This window comes from Dendropsophus ebraccatus, chromosome 1, assembly GCF_027789765.1.
Source record: "Dendropsophus ebraccatus isolate aDenEbr1 chromosome 1, aDenEbr1.pat, whole genome shotgun sequence".
Lineage (NCBI taxonomy): Eukaryota > Metazoa > Chordata > Amphibia > Anura > Hylidae > Dendropsophus > Dendropsophus ebraccatus.
In genome coordinates, this window is record NC_091454.1 from 227,803,744 (window position 1) to 227,828,581 (window position 24,838).

Below are 24,838 nucleotides of genomic sequence, written 5' to 3' on the forward strand. Positions count from 1 at the left end.
ACACTCTACACTACTCTTCACTGCTGCTCCGTGTGAGGTAACTGACCCCAACCCGGAAGAGCCTCTTATTATATACCTTTCCCCACCCCAGTACCTCCCCCTAGCAACTCCCGCTCAAGATCCATCTCTCCTATTAACCCCCTCCGTGCCATTTCCCCTGTCATGTAGGCCTCCCTTAAACTTCGTCTCGTCCGGCCTTCTCTATACAAGCTGGAAGCAGGTGTAGATTTGTTGTGCTGGGTGCAGGTTTGGATGGCTCTTTGTGAATTTGACCTGGGAAAAGGGGGCGGGGCCTAAGTTAAGACCAGCGTATGAGTACACCTGTCTTCGTAAATCTCTCCCTAGTGTGTTTCACCAAGTGGCTTTCATGAACGAAGACAGCGTCAGCCGTCCAAACTTGCCTCATTCACCCACATTTTTCTGTTACGTATATCCTCCTGCTCATTTTTCCCTGTGATCCATGGAAAATCATCTGAATTTGCATCCGTATCCCTAGCCGTAAAATGTTGAACTCCTCCTAAAAAAATGTTAGTACTTTGCTTGTATTTGATCCACATCTTTCACGGACGACATGGACATCCGCAAAAAACACAAGTTCCATAGACTTCTATTGGTAATAGGTACCGCGATCACAGTACACACTAGGGCGTCACTTTTTTTTTTTTTTAAGTAATGGATTGTGGATCAAAATTACAAATGACTGTAAGAACAGGCCACTAAAAACCCATGTGCACCAAATTGAACTGTGATGCAGCAAATATGGATAATTTTGCCGGACGTATGTAATGCTGCGTTTACACAAAGCAATAATTCGCCCAATCGATCGTTAAACAATTTTGAAGCAACAATTTGGTTTTTATAACGATCAGCGTTTAGACGAACAAATTGTTAAAAAAATCGTAAGAAAATTCGTAAGAAAAATCATTCTTGCGATCGTTTTTAAGATCGCTCAAGCCCATCTTTTACATAGGGTGAAGCTTTTAAAGACTGTTTACACCAGGGGTGGGGAACCTCCGGCCCGCGGGCCGCATCCGGCCCCTGACACCTCCGGATGTGGCCCGCGGCTCCCCTGTGACATGCGCCGCTCTGGAGGAGAAGGAGTCGACACACACGGCATCCTCCTGTGTCTGTGACAGCTGCCAGGAGGATGCTGTGAGTGCCGGCTCCTTCCCCTCAGAGCGGTGCACATCTTCTGACTCCTGCCCTCCTGTGACGTGCGCCGCGCTGGTGAGGCAGGAGCTGGCACAGACACAGGAAGATGTGTTGTATGTCGGCTCCTGCCTCACCAGCGCGGCGCAGAGCGGCGCACGTCTTGTGACTCCTGCGGGCCGCGCGATGACGTCATTTCATCGCGCGCCGCCTGCAGGAGAAGACCAGCACAGAAGAGAGGAGGGAGAAGAGGACCTGGACAGCGTGGGAGCTGAGGAAAGGTGAGTGAGATGTTTCTTTTTTTCATTTGGGGCAGACACTGGGGGTTAACTAGGCCACCAGGGACATGACTCGGGGGGCGGGGGGGTGTTAACTAGGCTACCAGGGACATGACTGGGGGGTTAACTAGGCCACAAGGGACATGACTGGGGGGGGGGGTTAACTAGGCTACCAGGGACATGACTGGGGGGTTAACTAGGCCACCAGGGACATGACTGGGGGGGGGGGGGGGGGGTTAACTAGGCCACCAGGGACATGACTGGGGGGTTAACTAGGCCACCAGGGACATGACTGGGGGGGTTAACTAGGCCACCAGGGACATGACTGAGGGGTTAACTAGGCTACCAGGGACATGACTGAGGAGTTAACTAGGCCACCAGGGACATGACTGAGGAGTTAACTAGGCCACCAGGGACATGACTGGGGGGGGTTAACTAGGCTACCAGGGACATGACTGATGGGGGTTAACTAGGCCACGAGGGACATGACTGAGGAGTTAACTAGGCTACCAGGGACATGACTGAGGGGTTAACTAGGCCACCAGGGACATGAGAAATGGGACATATTTAAGAGCATCCTGGGTAAATCGTGTGAACTACACATACCATATGGGAATAAACGTAGTAGAAATAAGAGAAATCCAATGTGGTAACTACAGCTGTAAGGGGTGCAATAAATGATAAGAAACAAGCATTCAGACTACTAAAACAAGAAGGTAGTGGGGAAGCATTGAGCAACTATAGACAGAAGAATAGAATGTGTAAAACGCAAATAAAAGAAGCAAAAATAGCAACAGAAAGAAGGATAGCCACCGAAAGTAAAACAAATCCCAAAATGTTCTTCACCTATATAAATAACAAAAGACTTAAAACCGAAAATGTTGGTCCCCTCAAAAATAATCTGGGTGTAATGGTGGAGGGGGAAGAGGAAAAGGCCAATCTACTAAATACATTCTTCTCTACTGTATTCACAGAGGAGAATCCCATAACAGACGATATGACTAGGGATAATGTTAATCCTCCCATAAATCTCACCTGCCTAACACAACAAGAAGTGGGGAAACGCCTTAAAACATTAAAATCCATAAGTCACCGGGCCCAGAAGGTATCCATCCTAGAGTTTTGCAAGAATTAAATACTGTGTTGGACAGACCGTTATTCCTATTATTTAAAGATTCTATTACGACAGGGATTCTTCCACAAGACTGGCGCATAGCTAATGTGGTACCAATATTCAAGAAGGGGTCAAGGAGTGATCCTGGAAACTACAGGCCTGTAAGTCTAACATCTATAGTAGGTAAAGTATTTGAGGGGATTGTAAGAGATGCTATACTGGAGTATCTTAATGAAAACAATCTTGTGACGCAGCACCAGCATGGATTTATGAGGGATCGGTCCTGTCAGACTAATCTGATCGGCTTCTATGAAGAGGTAAGTTATAGACTGGACCTGGGGGAGGCTGTGGATGTTGTGTATCTGGACTTTTCAAAGGCATTTGATACTGTGCCGCATAAAAGGTTGGTCTACAAAATGAGGATGCTGGGACTCGGGGAAAACGTATGCAAATGGGTAAGTAACTGGTTGTGTGATAGAAAACAGAGGGTGGTCATTGATGGAACATATTCAGATTGGGTTTTAGTTACTAGTGGGGTACCACAGGGGTCAGTGTTGGGTCCACTTCTTTTTAATATTTTTATTAATGATCTTGTAGAGGGGCTACAGAGTAGAATCTCCATTTTTGCAGATGATACTAAACTGGGTAAAGTAATCAGTACAGAGGAGGATAATATCATATTACAGAGGGATTTAGAGAAGCTAGAGGCTTGGGCGGAGAAATGGCAAATTACGTTTAATGTGGATACATGTAAGGTTATGCATTTGGGCCATAGAAATAATAAGTACAGTTATGTGCTAAATAATAAAACACTGGGTAAAACTACTTCCGAAAAGGACCTGGGGGTATTGGTGTACAGTAAACTCAACTTTAGTGATCAGTGCCAGGCAGCAGCTGCGAAGGCTAATAAAATAATGGGATGCATCAAAAGGGGTATAGATGCTAAAGATGAGAACATAGTTTTGCCTCTTTATAAATCACTAGTCAGACCACACATGGTATATACTGTGTACAGTTTTGAGCACCAGTATATAAGAAGGACACAGCTGAACTAGAGCGGGTGCAGAGGAGGGCAACAAAGGTCATTAAGGGAATGGGTGGGTTACAGTACCAGGACAGGTTATCACGCTTGGGGTTATTTACGCTAGAAAAAAGACGTCTTAGGGGCGATCTGATCCCAATGTACAAATATATGAATGGACAGTACAGAGATTTTTGTAGTGGTCTTTTTACTCCTAGGTCTGTAACCATGACAAGGGGGCATCCTCTACATCTAGAGGAAAGAAGATTTTACCATCAGCATTGACGCGGGTTCTTTACTGTACGAGCGGTAAGACTGTGGAACTCTCTGCCACATGAGGTTGTCATGGCCGATTCATTAAATAAGTTCAAGGGAGGCCTGGATGCTTTTCTTGAAAAATATAATATTACAAGTTATGGGCATTAGATTTCTGGTGATACGTTGATCCGGGGATTGTTCTGGTTGCCATTGCAGTCGGGGGAGGGGGGGGGGAGTTTCTCCCTGTGGTGGGGCGTTTGTCTTCTGCCCCGTAGGGGTTTTTCGCCTTCCTGGATCAACACAGTAGGATTTTCCTAGGTTGAACCTGATGGACTCTTGTCTTCTTTCAACCTTGTTTACTATGTTACTATGTTACTATGACTGAGGAGTTAACTAGGCCACCAGGGACATGACTGAGGAGTTAACTAGGCTACCAGGGACATGACTGAGGGGTTAACTAGGCCACCAGGGACATGACTGAGGGGTTAACTAGGCCACCAGGGACATGACTGAGGAGTTAACTAGGCTACCAGGGACATCACTAAGGGGTTAACTAGGCCACCAGGGACATGACTGAGGAGTTAACTAGGCTGCCAGGGACATGACTGAGGAGTTAACTAGGCCACCAGGGACATGACTGAGGGGTTAACTAGGCCACCAGGGACATGACTGAGGAGTTAACTAGGCTACCAGGGACATGACTGAGGGGTTAACTAGGCTACCAGGGACATGACTGAGGGGTTAACTAGGCCACCAGGGACATGGCTGAGGGGGTTAACTAGGCCACCAGGGACATGACTGAGGAGTTAACTAGGCTACCAGGGACATGACTGGGGGGGTTAACTAGGCCACCAGGGACATGACTGAGGAGTTAACTAGGCTACCAGGGACATGACTGAGGGGTTAACTAGGCCACCAGGGACATGACTGAGGAGTTAACTAGGCTAACAGGGACATGACTGAGGAGTTAACTAGGCCACCAGGGACATGACTGAGGGGTTAACTAGGCCACCAGGGACATGACTGGGGGGTTAACTAGGCCACCAGGGACATGACTGAGGAGTTAACAAGGCCACCAGGGACATGACTGAGGAGTTAACTAGGCCACCAGGGACATGACTGAGGAGTTAACTAGGCCACCAGGGACATGGCTGGGGGGGTTAACTAGGCCACCAGGGACATGACTGAGGAGTTAACTAGGCTACCAGGGACATGACTGGGGGGGTTAACTAGGCCACCAGGGACATGACTGAGGAGTTAACTAGGCCACCAGGGACATGACTGAGGAGTTAACTAGGCCACGAGGGACATGACTGAGGAGTTAACTAGGCCACCAGGGACATGACTGAGGAGTTAAAGAGTCACTGTCGTATTTTTTTTTTTTGCAGAAATCAATAGTCCAGGCGATTTTAAGAAACTTTGTAATTGGGTTTATTAGCCAAATCTGCCATTATCTGCATGTAAAAAGCCTTTTCCCAGGTCCCCCCCCCTCCTTCCTCTTTTTCATCCACTCTGAAAAATCTGAAAATTGTGACTTGTTGCAGGAGACGTCCCCTGTCTGCTCTAGGGAGAGGGGAGGGGGGAGGAGGAAGGAGGGAGTTAGCCGGCAGCAGAAAGCAGATAACAGAGGATTACAGGCACAGAGCTGGGTGACAGCTGTAATCCGAGCTCAGACAGGTCACTGGTGATGGTCAGAACAGATAAGGGGTGAGGGATTTGTAGATTAACTCTTTGTTGTCCTGTTTTGGTCTTTTCTTTAGCTCTCTCCATAGGAGAACAATGAAGACAGGGGGGAGAGCTTCAAACTGCTTTTTAATGATAAAAATGCATTTTTCGGATAATAAACCCAATTACAAAGTTTCTTAAAATCGCATGGACTATTGATTTCTGCAAAAAAAAAAATCACGACAGTGACACTTTAACTAGGCTACCAGGGACATGACTGAGGAGTTAACTAGGCTACCAGGGACATGACTGGGGGGGTTAACTAGGCCACCAGGGACATGACTGAGGAGTTAACTAGGCCACCAGGGACATGACTGAGGAGTTAACTAGGCCACCAGGGACATGACTGAGGGGTTAACTAGGCCACGAGGGACATGACTGAGGAGTTAACTATGCCACCAGGGACATGACTGAGGAGTTAACTAGGCTACCAGGGACATGACTGAGGAGTTAACTAGGCCACCAGGGACATGACTGAGGAGTTAACTAGGCCACCAGGGACATGACTGAGGAGTTAACTAGGCTACCAGGGACATGACTGGGGGGGTTAACTAGGCCACCAGGGACATGACTGAGGAGTTAACTAGGCCACCAGGGACATGACTGAGGAGTTAACTAGGCTACCAGGGACATGACTGAGGAGTTAACTAGGCTACCAGGGACATGACTGAGGGGTTAACTGGGCTACCAGGGACATGACTGGGGGGGGTTAACTAGGCCACCAGGGACATCACTAAGGATTCAAATCAGGTACAAGGGCCATCACAGAGGGTTAACTACAATAGCAGGGGCATTAGGGGAACAATACTTTGCCTTGTTCGGGTGCTGCAAACCCCCGCTACTAACTGCCGCACACGGTATAACATTGAGTGCGGCCCTCGAATGATTTTATTAAGGCCCGACCGGCCCTCGACATGGAAAAGGTTCCCCACCCCTGGTTTACACTAAGCGATTTGCAAATTTTTACCGAGCGATGAACGACGATTTGAGAACATCAAAATGAATGATTTTTCGCTCGTCGCTTGAACGTTTGCTGTGTTTACATGGAACGATTATCGCTCAAATGCCATTGTTATTGCGAAAATAACGTGTAACGTGTAAACGTGTGTTCCGTGTAAACGCAGCATTATACCAAGTGATTTTCATTGGTGAATTGAGTGTCTGCTTTCTAAACTTAGTAGTCGCACTCAACTCCTAGTGTGTTACTGGGATCACTGAATTGAGCGTCCGCCTTATAAACTTAGGCCTTATTCCCACGTTCCACAAAGTAGTCCATAGTTGCGGCATTGTGGTTCATCTTAGTGCACATTCATGCATATAGGGTTATTCATACAGTCCGTTTTAATTTTGATCTTTTCCATAATAAAATAGGACATGTGCCAGTGCGGATTGTGGTTGCGGTACTGATTACAAATAGAAGTCAATGGGATCAGTGTTTTTCCCAGACGTCACGAATATCACATCCTTGAAAAACTTGAAGAAAATCTAAGCAAATTTATTTGATCAGTTCAACATTCTACGGATACGGATGCATATACGGATAATTTCGCACGGATCACAGAGAAAAAAATAGCGGTCGGTTTTGCAGACCAGAGTTTTGCAAAGACAGCTACAGATCTAGAGAGAGAAATAAGGACGGAGAGGATAGGAGGGTGGGTTGTGGCTGGACTGTAGCCGGAGTGATTTCTGTGAGAGCTGTGCAGCCAGTGACCAGTATACAAAGTGAGTTGGTGCTATTTTTGAATTATAGGAAGTCACTGTGTGTACTGTACATTATACCAAGTCACTGGGTGCTGTGAAGACAGGGTTCATTATATCAAGGCAGTGGTTATTGTATTGTATTATCAATCAGTGCAGGGGTGTCAAACTCAAATACACAGTGGGCTAAAATTAAAAAAATTGGACAAAGTCACGGGCCAATCATGATATTTAATGAAGATTGCATGCAGCATTCCTGGCACTGCCTATCCTAAAGTAACTGTCCCCACATGGTAGTTACCCATTATATCCCTCAAGCAGTAGGTAATCCCATAACTGTGCCCCATGTAGTTGCCCCCCCTCCCAATAGTGCCCCACATACTAGCCAGATCTACTATTAGAGACCTACATAGTAGCCAGCCCTGCCGATGGTGTCCCATATAGTAGCCAGCCCCCAAAAGTGTCTTATAGAGTAGCCATCCCTCCCAATAGTGACCCATATAGTAGCCAGCCCCCAACAGTGTCTTATATAGTAGCCAGCCCCCAAAAGTGTCTTATAGAGTAGCCATCCCTCCCTATAGTGACCCATATAGTAGCCAGCCCCCAACAGTGTCTTATATAGTAGTCAGTCCCCAAAAGTGTCTTATAGAGTAGCCATCCCTCCCAATAGTGACCCATATAGTAGACAGCCCCCAACAGTGTCTTATTTAGTAGCCAGCCCTCCCCAATAGTGTCTTATATAGTAGCCAGCCCTTCCCAATAGTGTCTTATATAGTAGCCAGCCCTCCCCAATAGTCTTATATAGTAGCTAGCCCTCCCCAAAAGTCTTTTATGTAGAAGCCAGTCCCTAAAATAGTCTCTTATATAGTAGCCAGCCCTCCCCAATAATGTCTTATATAGAAGCCAGCCCTTCCCCATAGTCTTATATAGTAGCCAGTCCTCCCCATAGTCTCTTATATAGTAGCCAGCCCTCTCCAATAGTCTTACATAGTAGCCAGCGCTCCCCAATAGTGTCTTATATAGAAGCCAGTCCCTAAAATAGTCTCTTTTATAGTAGCCTGCGGCCTACAAGATTATTATATGGGCAGTCTGAGTGGCCATCCGGACCACCCATAATATAATCTGCTGCAAAGTCTGGAGGGCCAGATTTAACACAGCAATGGCACAACGGGCCAGATTTGGCTGCGGGCCAGAGTTTGACATGACTGAATCAGTGGGTCCGAACCCGCCGAGGTTAGGGTTCAGCTGAACCCGAACGCTCAACATCGGATTCTCGCTGTCTGCCCGCTCTGTGCAGTGGGCGGATACAGCGGGAGGACCGCCTGGAAAACTGGGATACAGCCTATGGCTATGGCTGTATCCCAGTTTTCCAGGCGGTCCTCCCGCTGGATCCGCCCACTGCACGGAGCGGGCAGACAGCGGGAATCATTACCAAGGGTTCGGGTTCGTACGAACCTGAACCGAACTCGGTTCGTACCATCCCTAGTCAGTGGGTATTGTGAAGCTAGTGTCTATTATCAGTCACTGGGTATTGTGAAGCTAGTGTCCATTATCAGTCACTGGGTGACACCCCCCCCCCCCAGAAGAAAAAAAAAAAGTTACATCTGTGGCCTGTCCCAACTATTGAGGCACTTGTAGTGGCACTATCCCAAATATACATACCTTTTTTGGCTCCCTCAACCATTCCCAGTTGACCCCCACCCCATTAGGTTACATCCATGGCCTATAGAGGCTCTTGTAGTGGCACTATTCCCCATATAAATAACTTATTTAACTTTCTCAACCATTCACAGGTGAATGCACAGTAAATGACACAAGGTAACCTACTTTTCTGCAACCAATTGCTGCTGGTAGTAGCTTCAGAAGGTTGTTGTACGACAGTTAAAGGACACCATCCTCCTTGATATACTGTATACCTTAGGACAAAATAATTCTATAGCCTTATACTACTCAAGAAACCGCAAAAGATAACATTAAGTTAAGGATAAGTTAAGAGTTAAAAACCACAAGAGTTAGAAAAGAGTTAAAGCGTAACTATAAAATATTTTGACCATTCAGTTTTAGTATGCTTAGGGCATGATAAGAATTTTTGCAGTATACATTAATAACCTAAAATGAACAGTTTTTTAAATACATGAAGCATAAAGTCCCCATTAAGATCTGTCTGGCTCTGACTTATTTCTGCCTTCCTGCTGGACACGCCCCCTCCCTGCAGACCCGTACCTAGTGTACGGACTGTGACAGGAGGATCAGATAACAGCCCTGACACAGAGAGAAACATAAACAAAAAACCCCTCCCCCCCTCCCCTCACAGAGGTGACTGAGCAGAGCTGAGGGTGTTGTGTGTGAGGAGCAGCGCAGGGGAAGAGCTGGATGGAGGGACAAGTGTATCCAGTGCCACCATGACTCCAATGTACTGCATGAGGGAGAGTGGGTGAGTCACTAAGGGGAGGACTACAAGTCCCAGTACAACACAGCTGTAGTCCTTCCATAGTACATATAACATTCACTATCAGATGTCTGCAGCAGGTGCCCCCAACTCCATGGCTGACATTATCCTACAGTGTAATGAGAGCAGATGACTGTATCTAATCCCACTGTGTGTGATACTGTCACGAACACGCGCGCCAACCTGCGCCAGCCCGTGACAAGGGGGAGGGGAGACCTGCCCACAAGAGGCGTAAGGACCTAAAACAAGGGCCAAAGAGGGGAGAAGGACAAGGGGATCTGAGGAATTTGGGGGCTCTGGACTCCCCTGGGTTGCTCTAGCCCTACAGGTCGATTCACCTCACGCACTCATGCTTTTACACCCTGCTCCTGGGCCGTAACTTGAGCGTAAATCGCGACCTGCTGCCTTCCGCACACCCCGACACCCGACACCCACTTGGCCACGAACACTGCCTGCTCGCTGGCCAACACAAATACGACACTTCACTGTATCTGGACCCACCAGTCACTGTCATACACGTGACCCACGGACCGCTGACGGACACACATCCACGAAGCACGCACACAGAACTTTGCTATGTTGGGACCCACCGGCTGTTGTCCTACACATGACCCACCAGCCGCTGTCAGACACCCAAACACAACATACATACACAACTTTGCTGCCACCACCCTATCTATTATGTTACTGGGGAGACAGGGAACCCCAAGAGTGTTCCACTCACAAGCAGACACACCCACATGGTAGAGTAAGCCACCCGGTCATACACTATACGGTCACACTCCGCACATGCACTCTTCCTGGAGATAACTAGGTTCGTTTAGGCTACAAGACAAACCATCAAACTTTTAGGTTTAATGCATTAGAATGGACAGTAATTGGTTACAAAAAGATGGATAACAAAAGACATACAGACACTGCAAACAATGAAAACAAAAGGGATAAATTAAGAAAGTTCTAATACTTAGCACAGGATGCGTCGTATGGGTTCTTCCTTCCCAGGGGATTTGGGCTTAGAAAGTGGTGCACAAACCAATTCGATTGGATCCCCAACTTTGTGACAATTACATGTTCCCTAGGTCTCACTTTTATGTAAGACCTGAAAGGGTTGGGCTGAGGGCGTCACCTGACATCTGTAACACAGCCCCTTTGGGCAGAGCTTCAGCTGCCCCCCTCAGCCCTCAAGGGAACACACTTGGACATATCAAAAAGATACTTTCCCAGGCACCATATCAATGGTACGGGCCCCAGCCCTTCTTCATAATTCATATCTCGCCGTTCTGATTCCTGGCATATCAAACATGATATGCCCCGGACACTCGGAAGGTGAGATACCCCTTATGGCATGATGAGGACAGGTAGACCGGCCATGTTTGGACTCCCCGCGATGTCCTCATCATAACAAACGCTAGGAAATTGGTTCTGTGGCTCTATGTTTTATTTGGAGAAAGTTATGGGAGATTTCATATTCCCATTCCTTTCCTCAAAGAGAGTCCACCCCCTGCTGGCATGGAGTCAGTGAGCCTGCCTCCGAGGTGTGATCTCAACACTCTAGTCACAATCTACTCCGCCATCTTCTTCACAGCTCCATGCTTATTCCCCCTTGCAGAGAGCCTTTTGGTCTTTTGCAAAGGATAAACAGACGGCCGGACTCCAAGCTAATCAATAAGTCCATCTGATTAACTAAAAATGCTATTACACTCAATCTATAAAATATCAATTACAATCTATAAAATATCAATTACAATCTATAAAATATCCACTGCACGAATACATATAAAACACACCACACATAATACCACTATGCATATTCATGAATAGGGTCAGGGCTGTCCATATTCCTCACAGATACCATCTGCTGGAGCTCTGTATCTAATCTGACATTGTGATACTGTATGCTGGGGCTATATCTAATCCTGCTATGTGTGATACATCTGCTAAGGTGCTGGTCAGTGAATGGAGGGACCCAGCCAGGGAGATGAGGGATAGGCCACGCCCACTTTGTCTCAGCCAGAAGAAAAATTCATTTATTCTTCTCAGCCAAACACCTGGTGATATCTCAGCGAGCGCACACGCTATCATCGCAGTTTAGGGCTCTTTTTAAAGGGTAACACATGGGCTTTTTTATGTGAGGAATTTCATTTTTTGGCTACTGAAATTATAGTTACGCTTTAAGTGTATTTTTTTTTGGGGGGGGGGAGTTACATTACTTATATTTTTATGGGGACGTTTCTTAAAGAGACACAGCAAGTGTCCATTAGCTGATTGCTTCCTGATGTTGGCTCAGTGGTTCGCTCTGTAGCCTTGCAGCACTGGGATCCTTGGTTGAATACAGTGGGTGGCCTGGAAATTGCAGTTCTGCGTGAATCCGGCGATCTTTGTTGGTACAACCGATTCGACATGTGAAGGGATGAGTTACAGCTTGTTGGAACAAGACAGATCGGATCAATGTTTCAGTCTACGATTGTGTTGGATCTGGCAGAGGGTGTTATGTGCTGTTTACGAGTGGCTGAAGCGGGTACAAAGTTTCTAAGCCAATTTTAGGAGATGCCTCAGTCCTGGGAAGGAGCCGAGGAACCTATGCAAAGGAGGTTTATTTATTTATATTGCTTTTTAGTAGTATATAGTAGTGCAAGTAATAGTGTTTATAGTTTGTTAACTCTTTCCCCTTTAACTTATCCTAGCAAGTGTGAGACTGGTGTCTCATGTCAAACTGTAAGACAAAAATTAAAAATTTAAATTCAAACTGAAATAAATAAATAAATAAATGGAAGCAGTATCGACAAAAAAACATTAAATCAGAAATTGAATTGAAATGGTTGCAGCACCAGAAGGAGGGTCAGGCCTCCACCTGCAGCAGACACTGATAACGGGATCTGAACTACAGTTCTGTGGGAGAACCGTGGGTTAAAAAAAAAACGTGGGTTGAATAAAAATAATTTAATTAAAAATAATTTAATTAAAAATAATAGAATGAAAAAAAAATAATAATGAAAAAATGTTAATACAATTTTTAAATAAAAAAATAGAAAACTATCAAATAAAAAATGGAATGACAAAAATTTAATAAACTGAATAAAAAAAAAGACAAATATTGTTATTAAACTTGAATTAAAAAATACTTTTTTCAAATGTGGAAGAGTACAATATTTCATAAGAAAACAATTTTAGAATTGTTAGGATGAGTTATAGCATCACACAGTTATAACATTACAGGATTCCTGCCCAATGTGGCTGCATTCAGCCAGGCTGCGCAAGATCAGGGCAGCCTGACAGTGGTTGGCTTGGCGAAGTCGATATGCCACAGGGAGGATGGGATGTTAAGTGATCATTGCAGGACAGATCGATGGAGGAAGGTGATGAGGTGTGTGAATAGTGGCCCAAAATTAGCCTAGGAGGCCAGAGTGTTGTGTCCTCCATTCTTTGCTGCTGCCATTGCGTCTCTTCAGAAAGATCGTTTTCCGTTGAGCAGTGAGGCATATATATACCGCCCTTGGCCGTACTTAGGACTCCAAATGTCTTTGCCGAGGTGCTCTCAATTAGAGGATTTGCCAACCTTATTTTCCAGGTAGCTGTACAGAGCAAGAATTGCCTTATTTGCCAATAAATGGCGACTTGCCACTCTCCATCTTGGTTGGGCACAAGCCAACAGCTCCCTAAGGGACTTGGACTGTACTAGCTGCAATGGGAGAGACTACAGAGACCTGGTCATATTTAGAAATACAGAGCAATCAACTTAGCCAGTAGTCCATTTAGAATGTGTGCGCTGTGAAAACTGGAGCTTGGATCAGGAGGGTAAGTATGATTACTTCTTCCTCTAAGTCTGTACCCCAGGGGTTCAGTGGGGATACATAGCATCCTCACTTAATCCCCTGGGGGCCAGCCTGCTCATTATGATCCCCAAGGGGTTAAGTAGGGTTGCTATGCACCCACACCTAACCCTTTAGGGGCCAGACTGTTCAATCTGCCACCCAAGTGGTTTATTGGATTACCTATGCATCCACACATGACACTCTGGGGGCCAGACTGTTCACCTAGCCACCAAGGAGTTAAGGAGAAGTGCTATGCATCCTCACTTAACCCCCTAGGGGCCAATCAGTTCAGTCTTGCCTCCAAAGGCTTAAGTGGGGATGCCATGCATCCTCACTAAACTCCCTGGGGGCAAGACTGTTCAGTCTGTCCCCCAAGGGGTCACATAGGGATGCTATGCCTCCATACTTAAATCCCAGGGGGCCAGACTGCTTAACCTGGCCCCCAAGGGGTTAAGCAGGGGTGCTATTCATCTCCATTTAACCACCTGGGGTATATAATACCAGCTTCTACAGTCCGGACTAGGAGTGCCATTTTTAGTGCTCCAGGACTACTGGTACCCAGCTGTTCCCAATATCCCTGTTGAGGTGGGAACTGGGGTAATAATGTTTGGGTTAGTTCTATCCTTTTTTGAGGATAACACTAATGGTGCGTTTACTCAGAGAGATTTATCTGAGAGATTTTTTAAGCCAAAGCCCGGAACAGACTGCAAACAGGGAACAGGTCATAAAGGAAAGACTGAGATTTCTCCTCTTTTCAAATCCAGTGCTGGCTTTGGCTTCCAAAATCTGTCAGATAAATCTCTCTGTGTAAACGTACCATAAGCCCTGACTTAGTAATGGATACCGTCTATCATAGTAAAGTGCATAAAAAAGACAACACATAATAGAATTGTTTTATTGAAATACCCCCCCCCCCCTTTATCATTTTAATAAAAATGACACAATATAGTCCATCAAATCTGTCCTAATGGCATTTGCCATGTGGTAAAACTGACTTGTTATCTATATTCCTCAAGTCATTCTGATTACAACAACAACAGCCAATTTATGGGAGTTTTTATATTATTTTGCTACATTTAAAAAATTAAAACTTAAAAATAAATATGCTTGAAAACTGCTCTATTCTGACTAACAGTACAGTAGGGCTGTGTCATTTTTTTTGCACCATGATCTGTAATTCTTATTGGTACTGCATTTGCGTTTATGTGACCTTTTAACCCTTTAAAGATCAGGCCAGTTTTTGTCTTTGTACTTTCCTCCTTGCGTTTAAAAGGCCATAGTAGCGATTGCATTTTTTCACTTACAGACCCAAATGAGCCCCGGAAAAAAAAAAAAAATAGTTGCGCTGTGAAATGGAAAAAAAAAAGAACGCTTTTTTTTTTTTTTTTTTTTTTACGCAGTTTACTGCACGAGATCAGGAATGCCATAATTTACTAGATTGGGCGATCACACATGCATCGATACCAAATATGTTTCTTATTTCATTTATTTGTTTTTATTTATAAAATGGGTGAAGGGGGGTGATTTAAACTTTTACTATGGCATGGGAATTTTTATTGATGAAAAAAATTTATTTATTTTTTAATTTTTTGTTAAATAGTAATTTGTAGCCCCCCTGGGGGACTTCTATAATAAGCAAAAATAATAAAGAATAAAGTACAAGTGCGTCAGTAGAAGTGCGTCAGTCATGTTTGAAACAGTTGTCACATGTCTGTGGAGGGGGTTGTTTCCTCACCCGCTAGCGTACACTGAACAGTTATGGCTGCGTGTAAAAAATTATGAATAAAGAAGTCAAGTAATGGGCGAGTAATAATAATAGTAAGAATAAAAGATACAGCTCACCTTTAGAAGATAATTCGGTAGAAGCAGTAGTTTGGACGGGAGGGTGCACAAACTTCTGGGCGGCCACCAGACACTGAATGCAGAGGAAAGCTGGAGCATAAAGTGGTGAAGTCGGTACCCCTGGATGTAAGCAGCTAAAACTTAACCTTTATTTGTGCATCTAAATACTGGGAAAATTCATGACAGGTCCTGTCATGAATTTTCTCAGATTTTAGATGCATGAATAAAGGTTAAGTTTTAGCTGCTTATGTCCAGGGGTACCGACTTCACCACTTTATACTCCAGACTTCTATAATAACTCCACTGCTCTCCTTTAGAGATCAATGCAGTACATATGTACTGCATGCTCAATTACAATGGGTTGCTGGAACCCATTGTAATCGAGTACAGAGCCAGGATCAGCGTCATTGCGGCATTGAGGCCCAGCTTGGACAGAACCAGGGATACCACCACTAGACCACCAGGTGAGCAGATTAAAAGCCATTTAAATGCAGCGGCCAGTGCCAGCTTATAGCCACAATCCTCAGCTGCTGATAGCAGCCAGGAGCTGCGTGGTTCCGAGTGAGGTCACAGCATTGCCCCCCTTCTGAACTCCCCTACCCGCCCCAGGACATACGGGTTAAATACTTTTTATTAATTTTTTATTCTGGGATGTAATTAAAAAAACTGATCTTGCAGTTTACTGTGCAAGATCAGTTCTGTGATCATTTAACCCTTTAAGGACGGGGCCAATTTTCGTTTTTGAGTTTTCGGTTTTTCCTCCTTGTGTTTAAAAGGCCAGAGCACTTGCATTTTTCCACCTAGAGACCCAAATGAGCCCGTATTTTTTGCGTCACTAATTGTACTTTGCAATGGCAGGCTGAATTTTTGCATAAAGTACACTGCGAAACCAGAAAAAAATTCAAAGTGTGGTGAAATTGAAAAAAAAAAATAAAAAATCGCATTTCTATTATTTGGGGGGCTACTTGTTTTTACGCCATTCGCCCTGGAGTAAAACTGACTTGTTATATAAGTTCCTCAAGTCGTTACGATTAAAACAATATATAACATGTATAATTTTTATTGTATCTGATGGCCTGTAAAAAATGCAAACCATTGTTAACAAATATACGTTCCTTAAAATCGCTCCATTCCCAGGCTTATAGCGCTTTTATCCTTTGGTCTATGGGGCTGTGCGAGGTGTCATTTTTTGCGCCATGATGTGTTCTTTCTATCGGTACCTTGATTGCGCATATGCGACTTTTTGATCGCTTTTTATTAAATTTTTTTCTGGATTTGATGCGACCAAAAATGCGCAATTTTGTACTTTGGGATTTTTTTGCGTGAGATCAGGAATGTGATTAATAGTTCGGGCGATTACGCACGCGGCGATAGCAAACATGTTTATTTATTTGTTTGTTTACTTTTATTTAAAACCTGGGAAAAGGGGGTGATTCAGACTTTTATTAGGGGAGGGGGCTTTTTATTATTAACAACACTTTTTTTTTATTTTTTACACATATACTAGAAGCCCCCCTGGGGTTAGGGTTATTCCCCCCTGGGGTTAGGGTTATTCCCCCCTGGGGTTAGGGTTATTCCCCTGGGGGACTTCTAGTATATACACTTTGATCTCTCATTGAGATCTTTGCTGTATAGTTATACAGCAAAGATCAATGAGATCAGCGCTCGTTTGCTTTCGGCTGCTGCAGCCGAAAACAAACGAGTGCCGAGCCGGGGACGGTGCCATCTTGGAGCGGTCCCCAGCCGGCTTCAGTTACGGAAATTGCTCCTCTGGGATAACATCCCGGAAGAGCGATCTCCTCCACTAGACACCAGGGAACGGTTGCCTCCCGTAATCGGAGGCAGCTGTCAACTTTGACAACTTTGCCTCCGATTAGCTAATTAGCGGGCACGGCAATCAGACCGTGCCCGCTAATAGCGGCGGTTCCGGGCTACACGCGGCACCCGGGACCGCAGCGCTTCAAAGCGGGGTCGCCGCGCGGCCCCGATTTGAAGTGCTACTGAGGACATATAACGTACAGGTACGTCATATGTCCTTAAGAGGTTAATTTGGAATCGAGAGATTCTTCATGCAGGCATACCAAATACACTTTTTTTGTTTTCTTTTTCTCTATTTAAAAAAAACTTATTTTTTATAGTCCCCCTAGGAGACTTTTATGAGCAATACATTTATTGCTTATAGAGATCAACACTGTCCTCATGTGCTGCATTGATTGATGTTCCCTGCACTAACTTGCCTCAGGCGGATGAAGGCCTAGAAGAGGCCTCGGGCTGTCAGAACAATGAATCAGCTTCCTGTGTTCGAATCTTAGGAAGCTGGTGGTCACCCTATTGGACCAGCATTTGTAGCATTTAAATGCTGCTTTTAGAATTCACAGCTGCGTTTAAAGAGTTATAATAGCTGGCAATAGAGATTTCTCCATGTTGGCTATTAGATGTGGTCTGGAACTACTGATAGAAGCTGGTAGCAGACCAATAAAGAGAGGGCTTGCAGCAAGAGCCTTCTCTATACCCCTTAAGCAAAGCATTGGATTACCAGTACATCATGGCTCCTTAAAGGTTTAAGTGTTTAAATAACAAACATCAGTATGAAGGCTGATACCAGTCATTATTGGTGGGTACTGATAGAAGTCAATACTCACCAGGTATGATGCAGGCTCAGCTCCTCAGCTCACTTCATACCAACCCACCAATAACTGTACAGTGTACAGCGAGTGTTATGGGGTTAAATTAAGCAGCCACCAAAGTCTAGCAACAAAGTCCAGTCTGAACCACTTAAAGCCGTGTTAACCCTCAGCCCTTCATGATGTCTTATTAGTAGAAATTCTTATTGAAGAGCAACTTCCAACACTCTTATCCAATACTCGGGAGACTATTTCCACATTTTTTAAAAATAACTTCTGAATTTTGCAATTCAGCCATGATAATGGAATCTGCAACGAGATGAACATGATTTGCCCTCATCATGAAACCCAACAATTATCCCAAAGACAAAAATTTCAAACAAAAAATTCTCCTTCTTCTCGGCTCTTTATACATATATCTTTTTCATATCTTTAAACGTTACATATATATTACTTGCCGTAAAGATTTGTTAATGTCCTTATTCTTTAGACTGTAGATTACGGGGTTGATGAATGGTGTGAACACAGTATATAACAGGGAGAAGAGTTTTCTCATATCCAAGGTTCGTCCTCCAGACGGGAAAACATAAACACCTAATGGAGTAATATAGAATATGGAGACCACAATGAGGTGGGAGCTACAGGTGGAGAAGGCTTTACGTCTACTGGCGCTGGACTGGAAGCGTAAGATGCTGACAATAATATTACTGTAAGATATTAGAATGATTGTGATGGGGATGGAGAGTACAGGAAAGCTCAGTATTTGGACTTCTAACTCAATAGTGTAAGTATCTGAACAGGCAATGTCTATTAATGGAGCCAGATCACAGAAGAAATGGTCAATGATGTTCTGTCCACAATATGTCAGCATCGATACTGCATAGAGGTCAATGACTGCGGTCAAAAAACCAAACAACCAAGAAATGACAACCAACTTGACACAATTGGCACTTGTCATGATAGAGTTATAATGGAGGGGATTACAGATGGCCACATATCGGTCATAAGACATCACTGTGAGGAGGAAACATTCAAAAGCTCCAGAAAAAACTAAGAAAAACAGCTGTGTGAAACAGGTAGCAAAAGTCATGGCCGCCCCATTATACAAGAGAATATGAAGAGTATTAGGGACGATATCTGAACTTAATAAGATGTCAGTGATGGAGAGCTGTGTAAGAAAGAAGTACATTGGGGTATGGAGGATCTTGCTGAAGGACACCAGGATGATAATCAGGAAATTCCCACATAACGTCCCACAATAAGCCACTAGGAGAAGACAGAACAAGAAAATTCTGGCAATTTTGCTGTTTTGAAATCCTACAAGGAAAAATTCTGTGACCACAGTCAGATTGTTCACCTGTTCCGGAAAGGAATAAAATTCCTCAAAATTGTGATATTTGTGATAATGGTCTACAAAGGTCTGAAATACAACATCCTCGAGAAATATAGAATTGTTTGATTCAGTAGAGTTTTGGATATCCCAATTTTTAGGGTTGCTTCCCTTAAAGGGGAACGTATCATAAGAACATGGCCTATTGGTCAAATCAATGTTTGATGTATTTTTAAAGCAACTCTGTACCGACAATCTGACCCCCCCCAAAACCACTTGTACCTTCGGATACCTGCTTTTAATCCAAGATCTGTCCTGGGGTCAGGTGATGCGGTTATTGTCCTAAAAAACAACTTTTAAACTTGCAGCCCCGAGCCCAACAGACGGGGCTTAGAATATCTGTGCCCTAACTTTGCACCACCCCTCCGTCCCTTCTCCCCACCTTCTTCATTAGGAATGCCACTGGAACATTTTCTCCCGTCTGAACATTGCACAGGTGCCTTAACGACCCAGCCCATGTTCAGTATTCACACAGCTGAGGATTAGGAGACAATCTGCCTGGAGCATTCCTAATGATGATGAGGGCAGGGAGGAGGGACAGAGAGATTGTGCCAGCCCAATGCACAGACAATCAAAGCCCTGGCCGTTGGGCATGGGGCTGCCAGTTTAAAAGTTGTGTTTTAGGACAATAACTGCATCACCTGCCGAACGGACGAATCTTGGATTAAAAGCAGCTAGCCGAAGGTACAAGCGGTTAGGGGGTGGGGGGGGGGGGGGGGGTCAGATTGTGGGTACAGAGTAGCTTTAAATACTTTTTTGGTCATATTTTAAATTTTTTTTAAATCATTTTCCATTTCACCATAAAATAATCCTGAGTTTATATTCTGGCCACTAGGCCCAATATTAGGTTACTACTCCCTGTTGTGTACAGATCACGTTCTAGCAATATCCTCCATATCACTACAGACAGGAGTACAGAGAAAGGTGACTCTACTATAAAGAGAACATCACTGTTACGATAGATAAAGCCTAGATGTCAGACTTCCCTTATTTGAGGAATGACCTCTGGAAAGGTCACAGAACATTTCCATTAACACTTCCTGAGGTATCACTGAGTCTAATGTGCCCATGCCCATGGGGATTGCTGTAAAGCATATCTCTAAATACTTTAAAAGACTGCTCAGACAAAATGACTGACCCCATAATGATAAAATAAAATGTATTTGCAGTTGGTTATAAAGTGTATCCGTAATGCTTAGCTCCTGTCTATGCAAACAGAAACAAAGACTAGACATCAATTGAAAGTGCACTCCACTTACTGATAATAACAAAATGAAAATATATTTTATTAAAGATCACATAGGACACTACAAAACACAGTTAAAAACAATTAAAAATTCCAATCAGGAACACAGAAATTCATGGTCAGCCCAAACACAAATAATAATCAGTTGGGTGTATGACCTACAGGGGGTTGCAAGCAAATAATATTGCTACCATTTCCAAAATGAAAATATATAGGTAGATGTAAGATAATTAATTACCCAGGCACAGCTCCTGCTATGGTCCACAGTGGGTGGTCCGGTAGCCAAGACATTCATTGGGTACTATAAGTTATTAATGGGCACGTCCTCGGGGCCCTAAGGGTGAAAGTATGTTTACACCGTTCCCGTGCAGTTTTAAAGGTGTGCTCCTTAAGTTAAGGCTGTTGGGATCCCTGACACCCCCCCCCCCCCCCCCCCCCCCCCCCCCCGGCACCGATACGTAGCTCTGGTGGCAGAGCAGGGCTCCAAACAGCCTTACCATAGGCAGCACTACTTTAAAACTGTACTGGAACAGCAATGAAGATGAAGGTAAGAGACATACCTTGATCCACAGCACCCTGTGCACCATAGGGAAATGTCAGCAGGTTAGATTCATCCTACTGCTGATAGTTCCCCTTCAAATGATAAATATCTCCTATACCCAAATAGAAAAACTGCTATCAATCATGTGAGGGCAGCAGAGAGAAGTGAGGATTTACCATACCACCTATCCCCGATAGAGTAAGAGTAGACAATGATGTCCCACAGTGGTCAAGTAACAGTGACACCTACTTTAGTGCCCGAATAATCATCACACAGCTTTGAGACCTGTAAGACAAGTGGAAGCTTCATACAGATAGGGCCAACAGAGAATCATTCAAGGTACAAACTCTGTACTTACACCCATACAGTTATCTATAGTCTGTAAGAATAACATTAGCAAGACAAGGAAAAAGTTGGCATCTAAAATCAGTGATAAGAAGAAAAAACACATATCATGGAAAGTTTCAGGGGAGAAGGTTAGGGGGAAAGTAACTTAATGAGCTGTAAACATTAAAAAATATAAGCTTTTTACCATAATCCTTGTCCCTTTTTGTCTTTCTTTGTTAACGATCCTATGGGGTGGACGAAGATGTTTGGTGGTCATCACAGGAGGCAACCTTTAACCCCCATGGTCAGGTACCACACCATCACTGTGAGAACCAAGCAGATAATGGTGGTGAGATTCCATATAGTCAGAGAGGTGGGTGGATTCAAATGGTATTATTTCAGTATTAGCCTGTGCAGCTCCAGCACTAAACTGTAGAATAACCTAGAATCATGTACAGACCTGGTGCAACTTCACCTTCTATGAAGATATTACATTAAAGAAAATATGTGAAAGAATGAAGGCAAAAGTCCTAGAATGGTAACTGAGACCAAGCACCTACATTTTACAAACAAATCCGTTACAAGCCCTGAAACGCATTGAGCACAGGAGCTCGCCTTCATGAGGATTGAATCATTGTGCATATATTTAGGAATGAGATTTAAAAAAAAAAATCAAGAGGTGATACAACTTCAAGCTTGTGTTGTACTGATGTGTCCAGGATCACCTTTTCCTTGGATAATTAAAGGGATTTATCATGACAGCCTTATCTATGGCCTCCTATAGATAACTGTCTCTGCATCTCCCCGTCTCTGTGTCTCTGAACAGTCTTTGCACTAAGAGGGAGAAAGTCCTGACCTCAAGGTTCTGTAAAAATTGGTAATTTCTCATGTATAACTCATACTAATATTCAGTTAGGGAAAAGATGAGAGTGGACACACCTGTATCTGTGTATAGGGTGTACAAACATATGTAATGTGCGCAATAATATAAAAAAGAAGGCAATTGACAAACCAGATGTTCTTTTACCTCTTTCTCTAATGCATGTTTTTGCTTTGCTTTTACATACACTCAACTTACAACTTCATAACTGATAGACGCACCTTGTGCTCTCGTGAATCTGTTCCTCTCAAGTCTCTGCAGCTCATACATTTCACTATTTGTTTTTACATATGGAGAAAAGATGTGTGACAATAATCTATAGGATTAGTCTATAAATAAGGGAAAACCATTTACTATATATACAGTAATTTCTATACTTCCTCTTTTTCCACAAACACACAAAAAATCTCCTTCCATTCCTGTCCTCCATCCGGCACTTACATCAGATAGGTTCATGTTACGGCAATAGTCTTTCCTAATGCTGAATATTAATGCTAAGCTGAGAAGGAACAAATCATCAGGTGTGGATAGTGCTGTCATAGGCAAAGGAATTCACAGACAACAAACGCAGCAATATATATAGAGAGATGGATGGAGGAGGTGAGGCAGCGGGAGACGGATGACAGCTCTCTGGGGATAGATGGATGGATGGATGTATCCAGGGAAAATTTTCAAGCAATGTAAACAGATTGTTAAGTACAGAGTGAAATTACACAATGATGATGATAATGATGAAAAAAGTGTAGGGCTCATTAACATTGCACAACACATTTGTGATATGCATTTATTTATTGGAAATTTATTTATTGGAAATTTATTGGAACCCCCCTGTGTCACAAGCCGGCTAAAAGGTTGACCCTAAGGTGGTTCGGTTTGATCAAACCTGCTATAATATTAGCCACACTGCACACTGCTCTCCCAGCCAATCAGGAGACACTACATGTGTGATGTCACTCTAAATGTCTATGCGGAGCCATTTTTGGGAAGTTTGACTCTTTTTGAATATGCCAAGTAGGTGGTTTGGTGCACTGGGTGCCATTACTTTAGTCCTTAGTGCTTTAATTAGCCTGGCTGCTACCTTATCATTAAAATTCTTCTGGCACTCTTTTAGGGCTCTTGCATAGTTTTATACAAACTTTTTTGAAGTTGAAGTTTGCTTTTGTTCCTTTTTAAACATAGATCCTTTTTGCCAAACTTGTCACCACACAAAGGACCCCCCCCCCCCCCCCAATTGGATCCAGTATCACATGACACATTGTATTGGGTGGGTTTTCTTTTGTGCACTCTCTAATGAAAAATTGCTGTGTTTATTATATTAACTTGAAGGCAAAAACAGAAGCAAACACTTTAAAAACATAAAAGAGTCTCTAGACAGAGTGGCGAGAACCATTTTCAATGCTGCCATCTATAGATCCAGGGTCTAAGAGAGTGTTTCCCCAAGATAATGTCCACAGAATAGCCATCGATAGGCAGTTGGGTCAGGATGTCAGGACAGACTGGAGCAGAAACAAGGACTGTGCAGCGGGAATACACACTGTAGAGCAGGAGTATCTGGAGCATAGGCCTCGGAGCAGGAAGACTTTGATGATGGAGCAGGAACCACTGGAACAAATACTGTGGAGCAGGAACATTTGGAACATGGACTTTAAAACAGCAACATCTGCCATACCTGCAACATGGACTGTAGAGAAAAACATTCGGATCCCCTAGAATATTGGACTTGGAACAGGAACCCCTGGAATATGGACTTTATAGCAGCAACACCTGGAATTGGAGTGTGGAGTGTGAAACACGAACATCTGAAACATGGACTGTGGAGCAGGAAACCCTGGTATAGGAAATGTGGGGCAGGGACCCATGGAAAACTAACTGAGGCAGGAATATCTGGAACATGGACTGTGGGGAAGGGACCCATGGAAAACTAACTGAGGCAGGAATATCTGGAACATGGACTGTGGGGAAGGGACCCATGGAAAACTAACTGAGAAGCAGGAATATCTGGAACATGGTCTGTGGGGAAGGGACCCATGGAAAACTAACTGAGGCAGGAATATCTGGAACATGGACTGTGGGGCAGGGACCCATGGAAAACTAACTGAGAAGCAGGAATATCTGGAACATGGACTGTGGGGCAGGGACCCATGGAAAACTAACTGAGAAGCAGGAATATCTGGAACATGGACTGTGGGGCAGGGACCCATGGAAAACTAACTGATGCAGGAATATCTGGAACATGGTCTGTGGGGAAGGGACCCATGGAAAACTAACTGAGAAGCAGGAATACCTGGAACATGGACTGTGGGGAAGGGACCCATGGAAGACTAATTGAGAAGCAGGAATATCTGGAACACGGACTGTGGAGCAGGAATACCTTGAACATGGAATTGGACACATTGAGCAGGAATACTATAGAACAAGTATTTCTGTAACACAGACTGAGAAGCACAAACCACTGGAGAACAGACTATGGTACTAGAACCTCTG

The 24,838-nt window shown here is 44.1% G+C and overlaps 1 protein-coding gene across 1 annotated transcript; it reads right to left on the reverse strand.

The window, feature by feature from the left end:
• Positions 1-175: 175 nt before the first annotated feature.
• LOC138786060 (olfactory receptor 5P66-like) lies at positions 176-24,669 on the reverse strand. The gene is made up of 5 exons (XM_069962723.1): positions 24,639-24,669; positions 24,024-24,118; positions 18,425-19,327; positions 15,347-15,419; positions 176-273 (listed from the first exon to the last, which is right to left on the reverse strand). Exons 1-5 carry the CDS (start codon positions 24,667-24,669, stop codon positions 176-178), a joined length of 1,200 nt encoding a protein of 399 aa, XP_069818824.1.
• Between the last annotated feature and the right edge of the window lie 169 nt (positions 24,670-24,838).

What these genes read in the sequence shown, in the direction of transcription:
- LOC138786060 (XM_069962723.1), bottom strand. Translation starts at nt 24,669, where the DNA reads ATGGGTCCCTTCCCCACAGTCCATGTTCCAG. An exon ending in CCCCACAGTCCATGTTCCAG is followed by an intron (nt 24,119 to 24,638) that starts GTATTCCTGCTT and finishes CTCCAATTCCAG; the next exon opens with GTGTTGCTGCTATAAAGTCC. An exon ending in TACCGAATTATCTTCTAAAG is followed by an intron (nt 274 to 15,346) that starts GTGAGCTGTATC and finishes CCCTTTTCCCAG; the next exon opens with GTCAAATTCACAAAGAGCCA.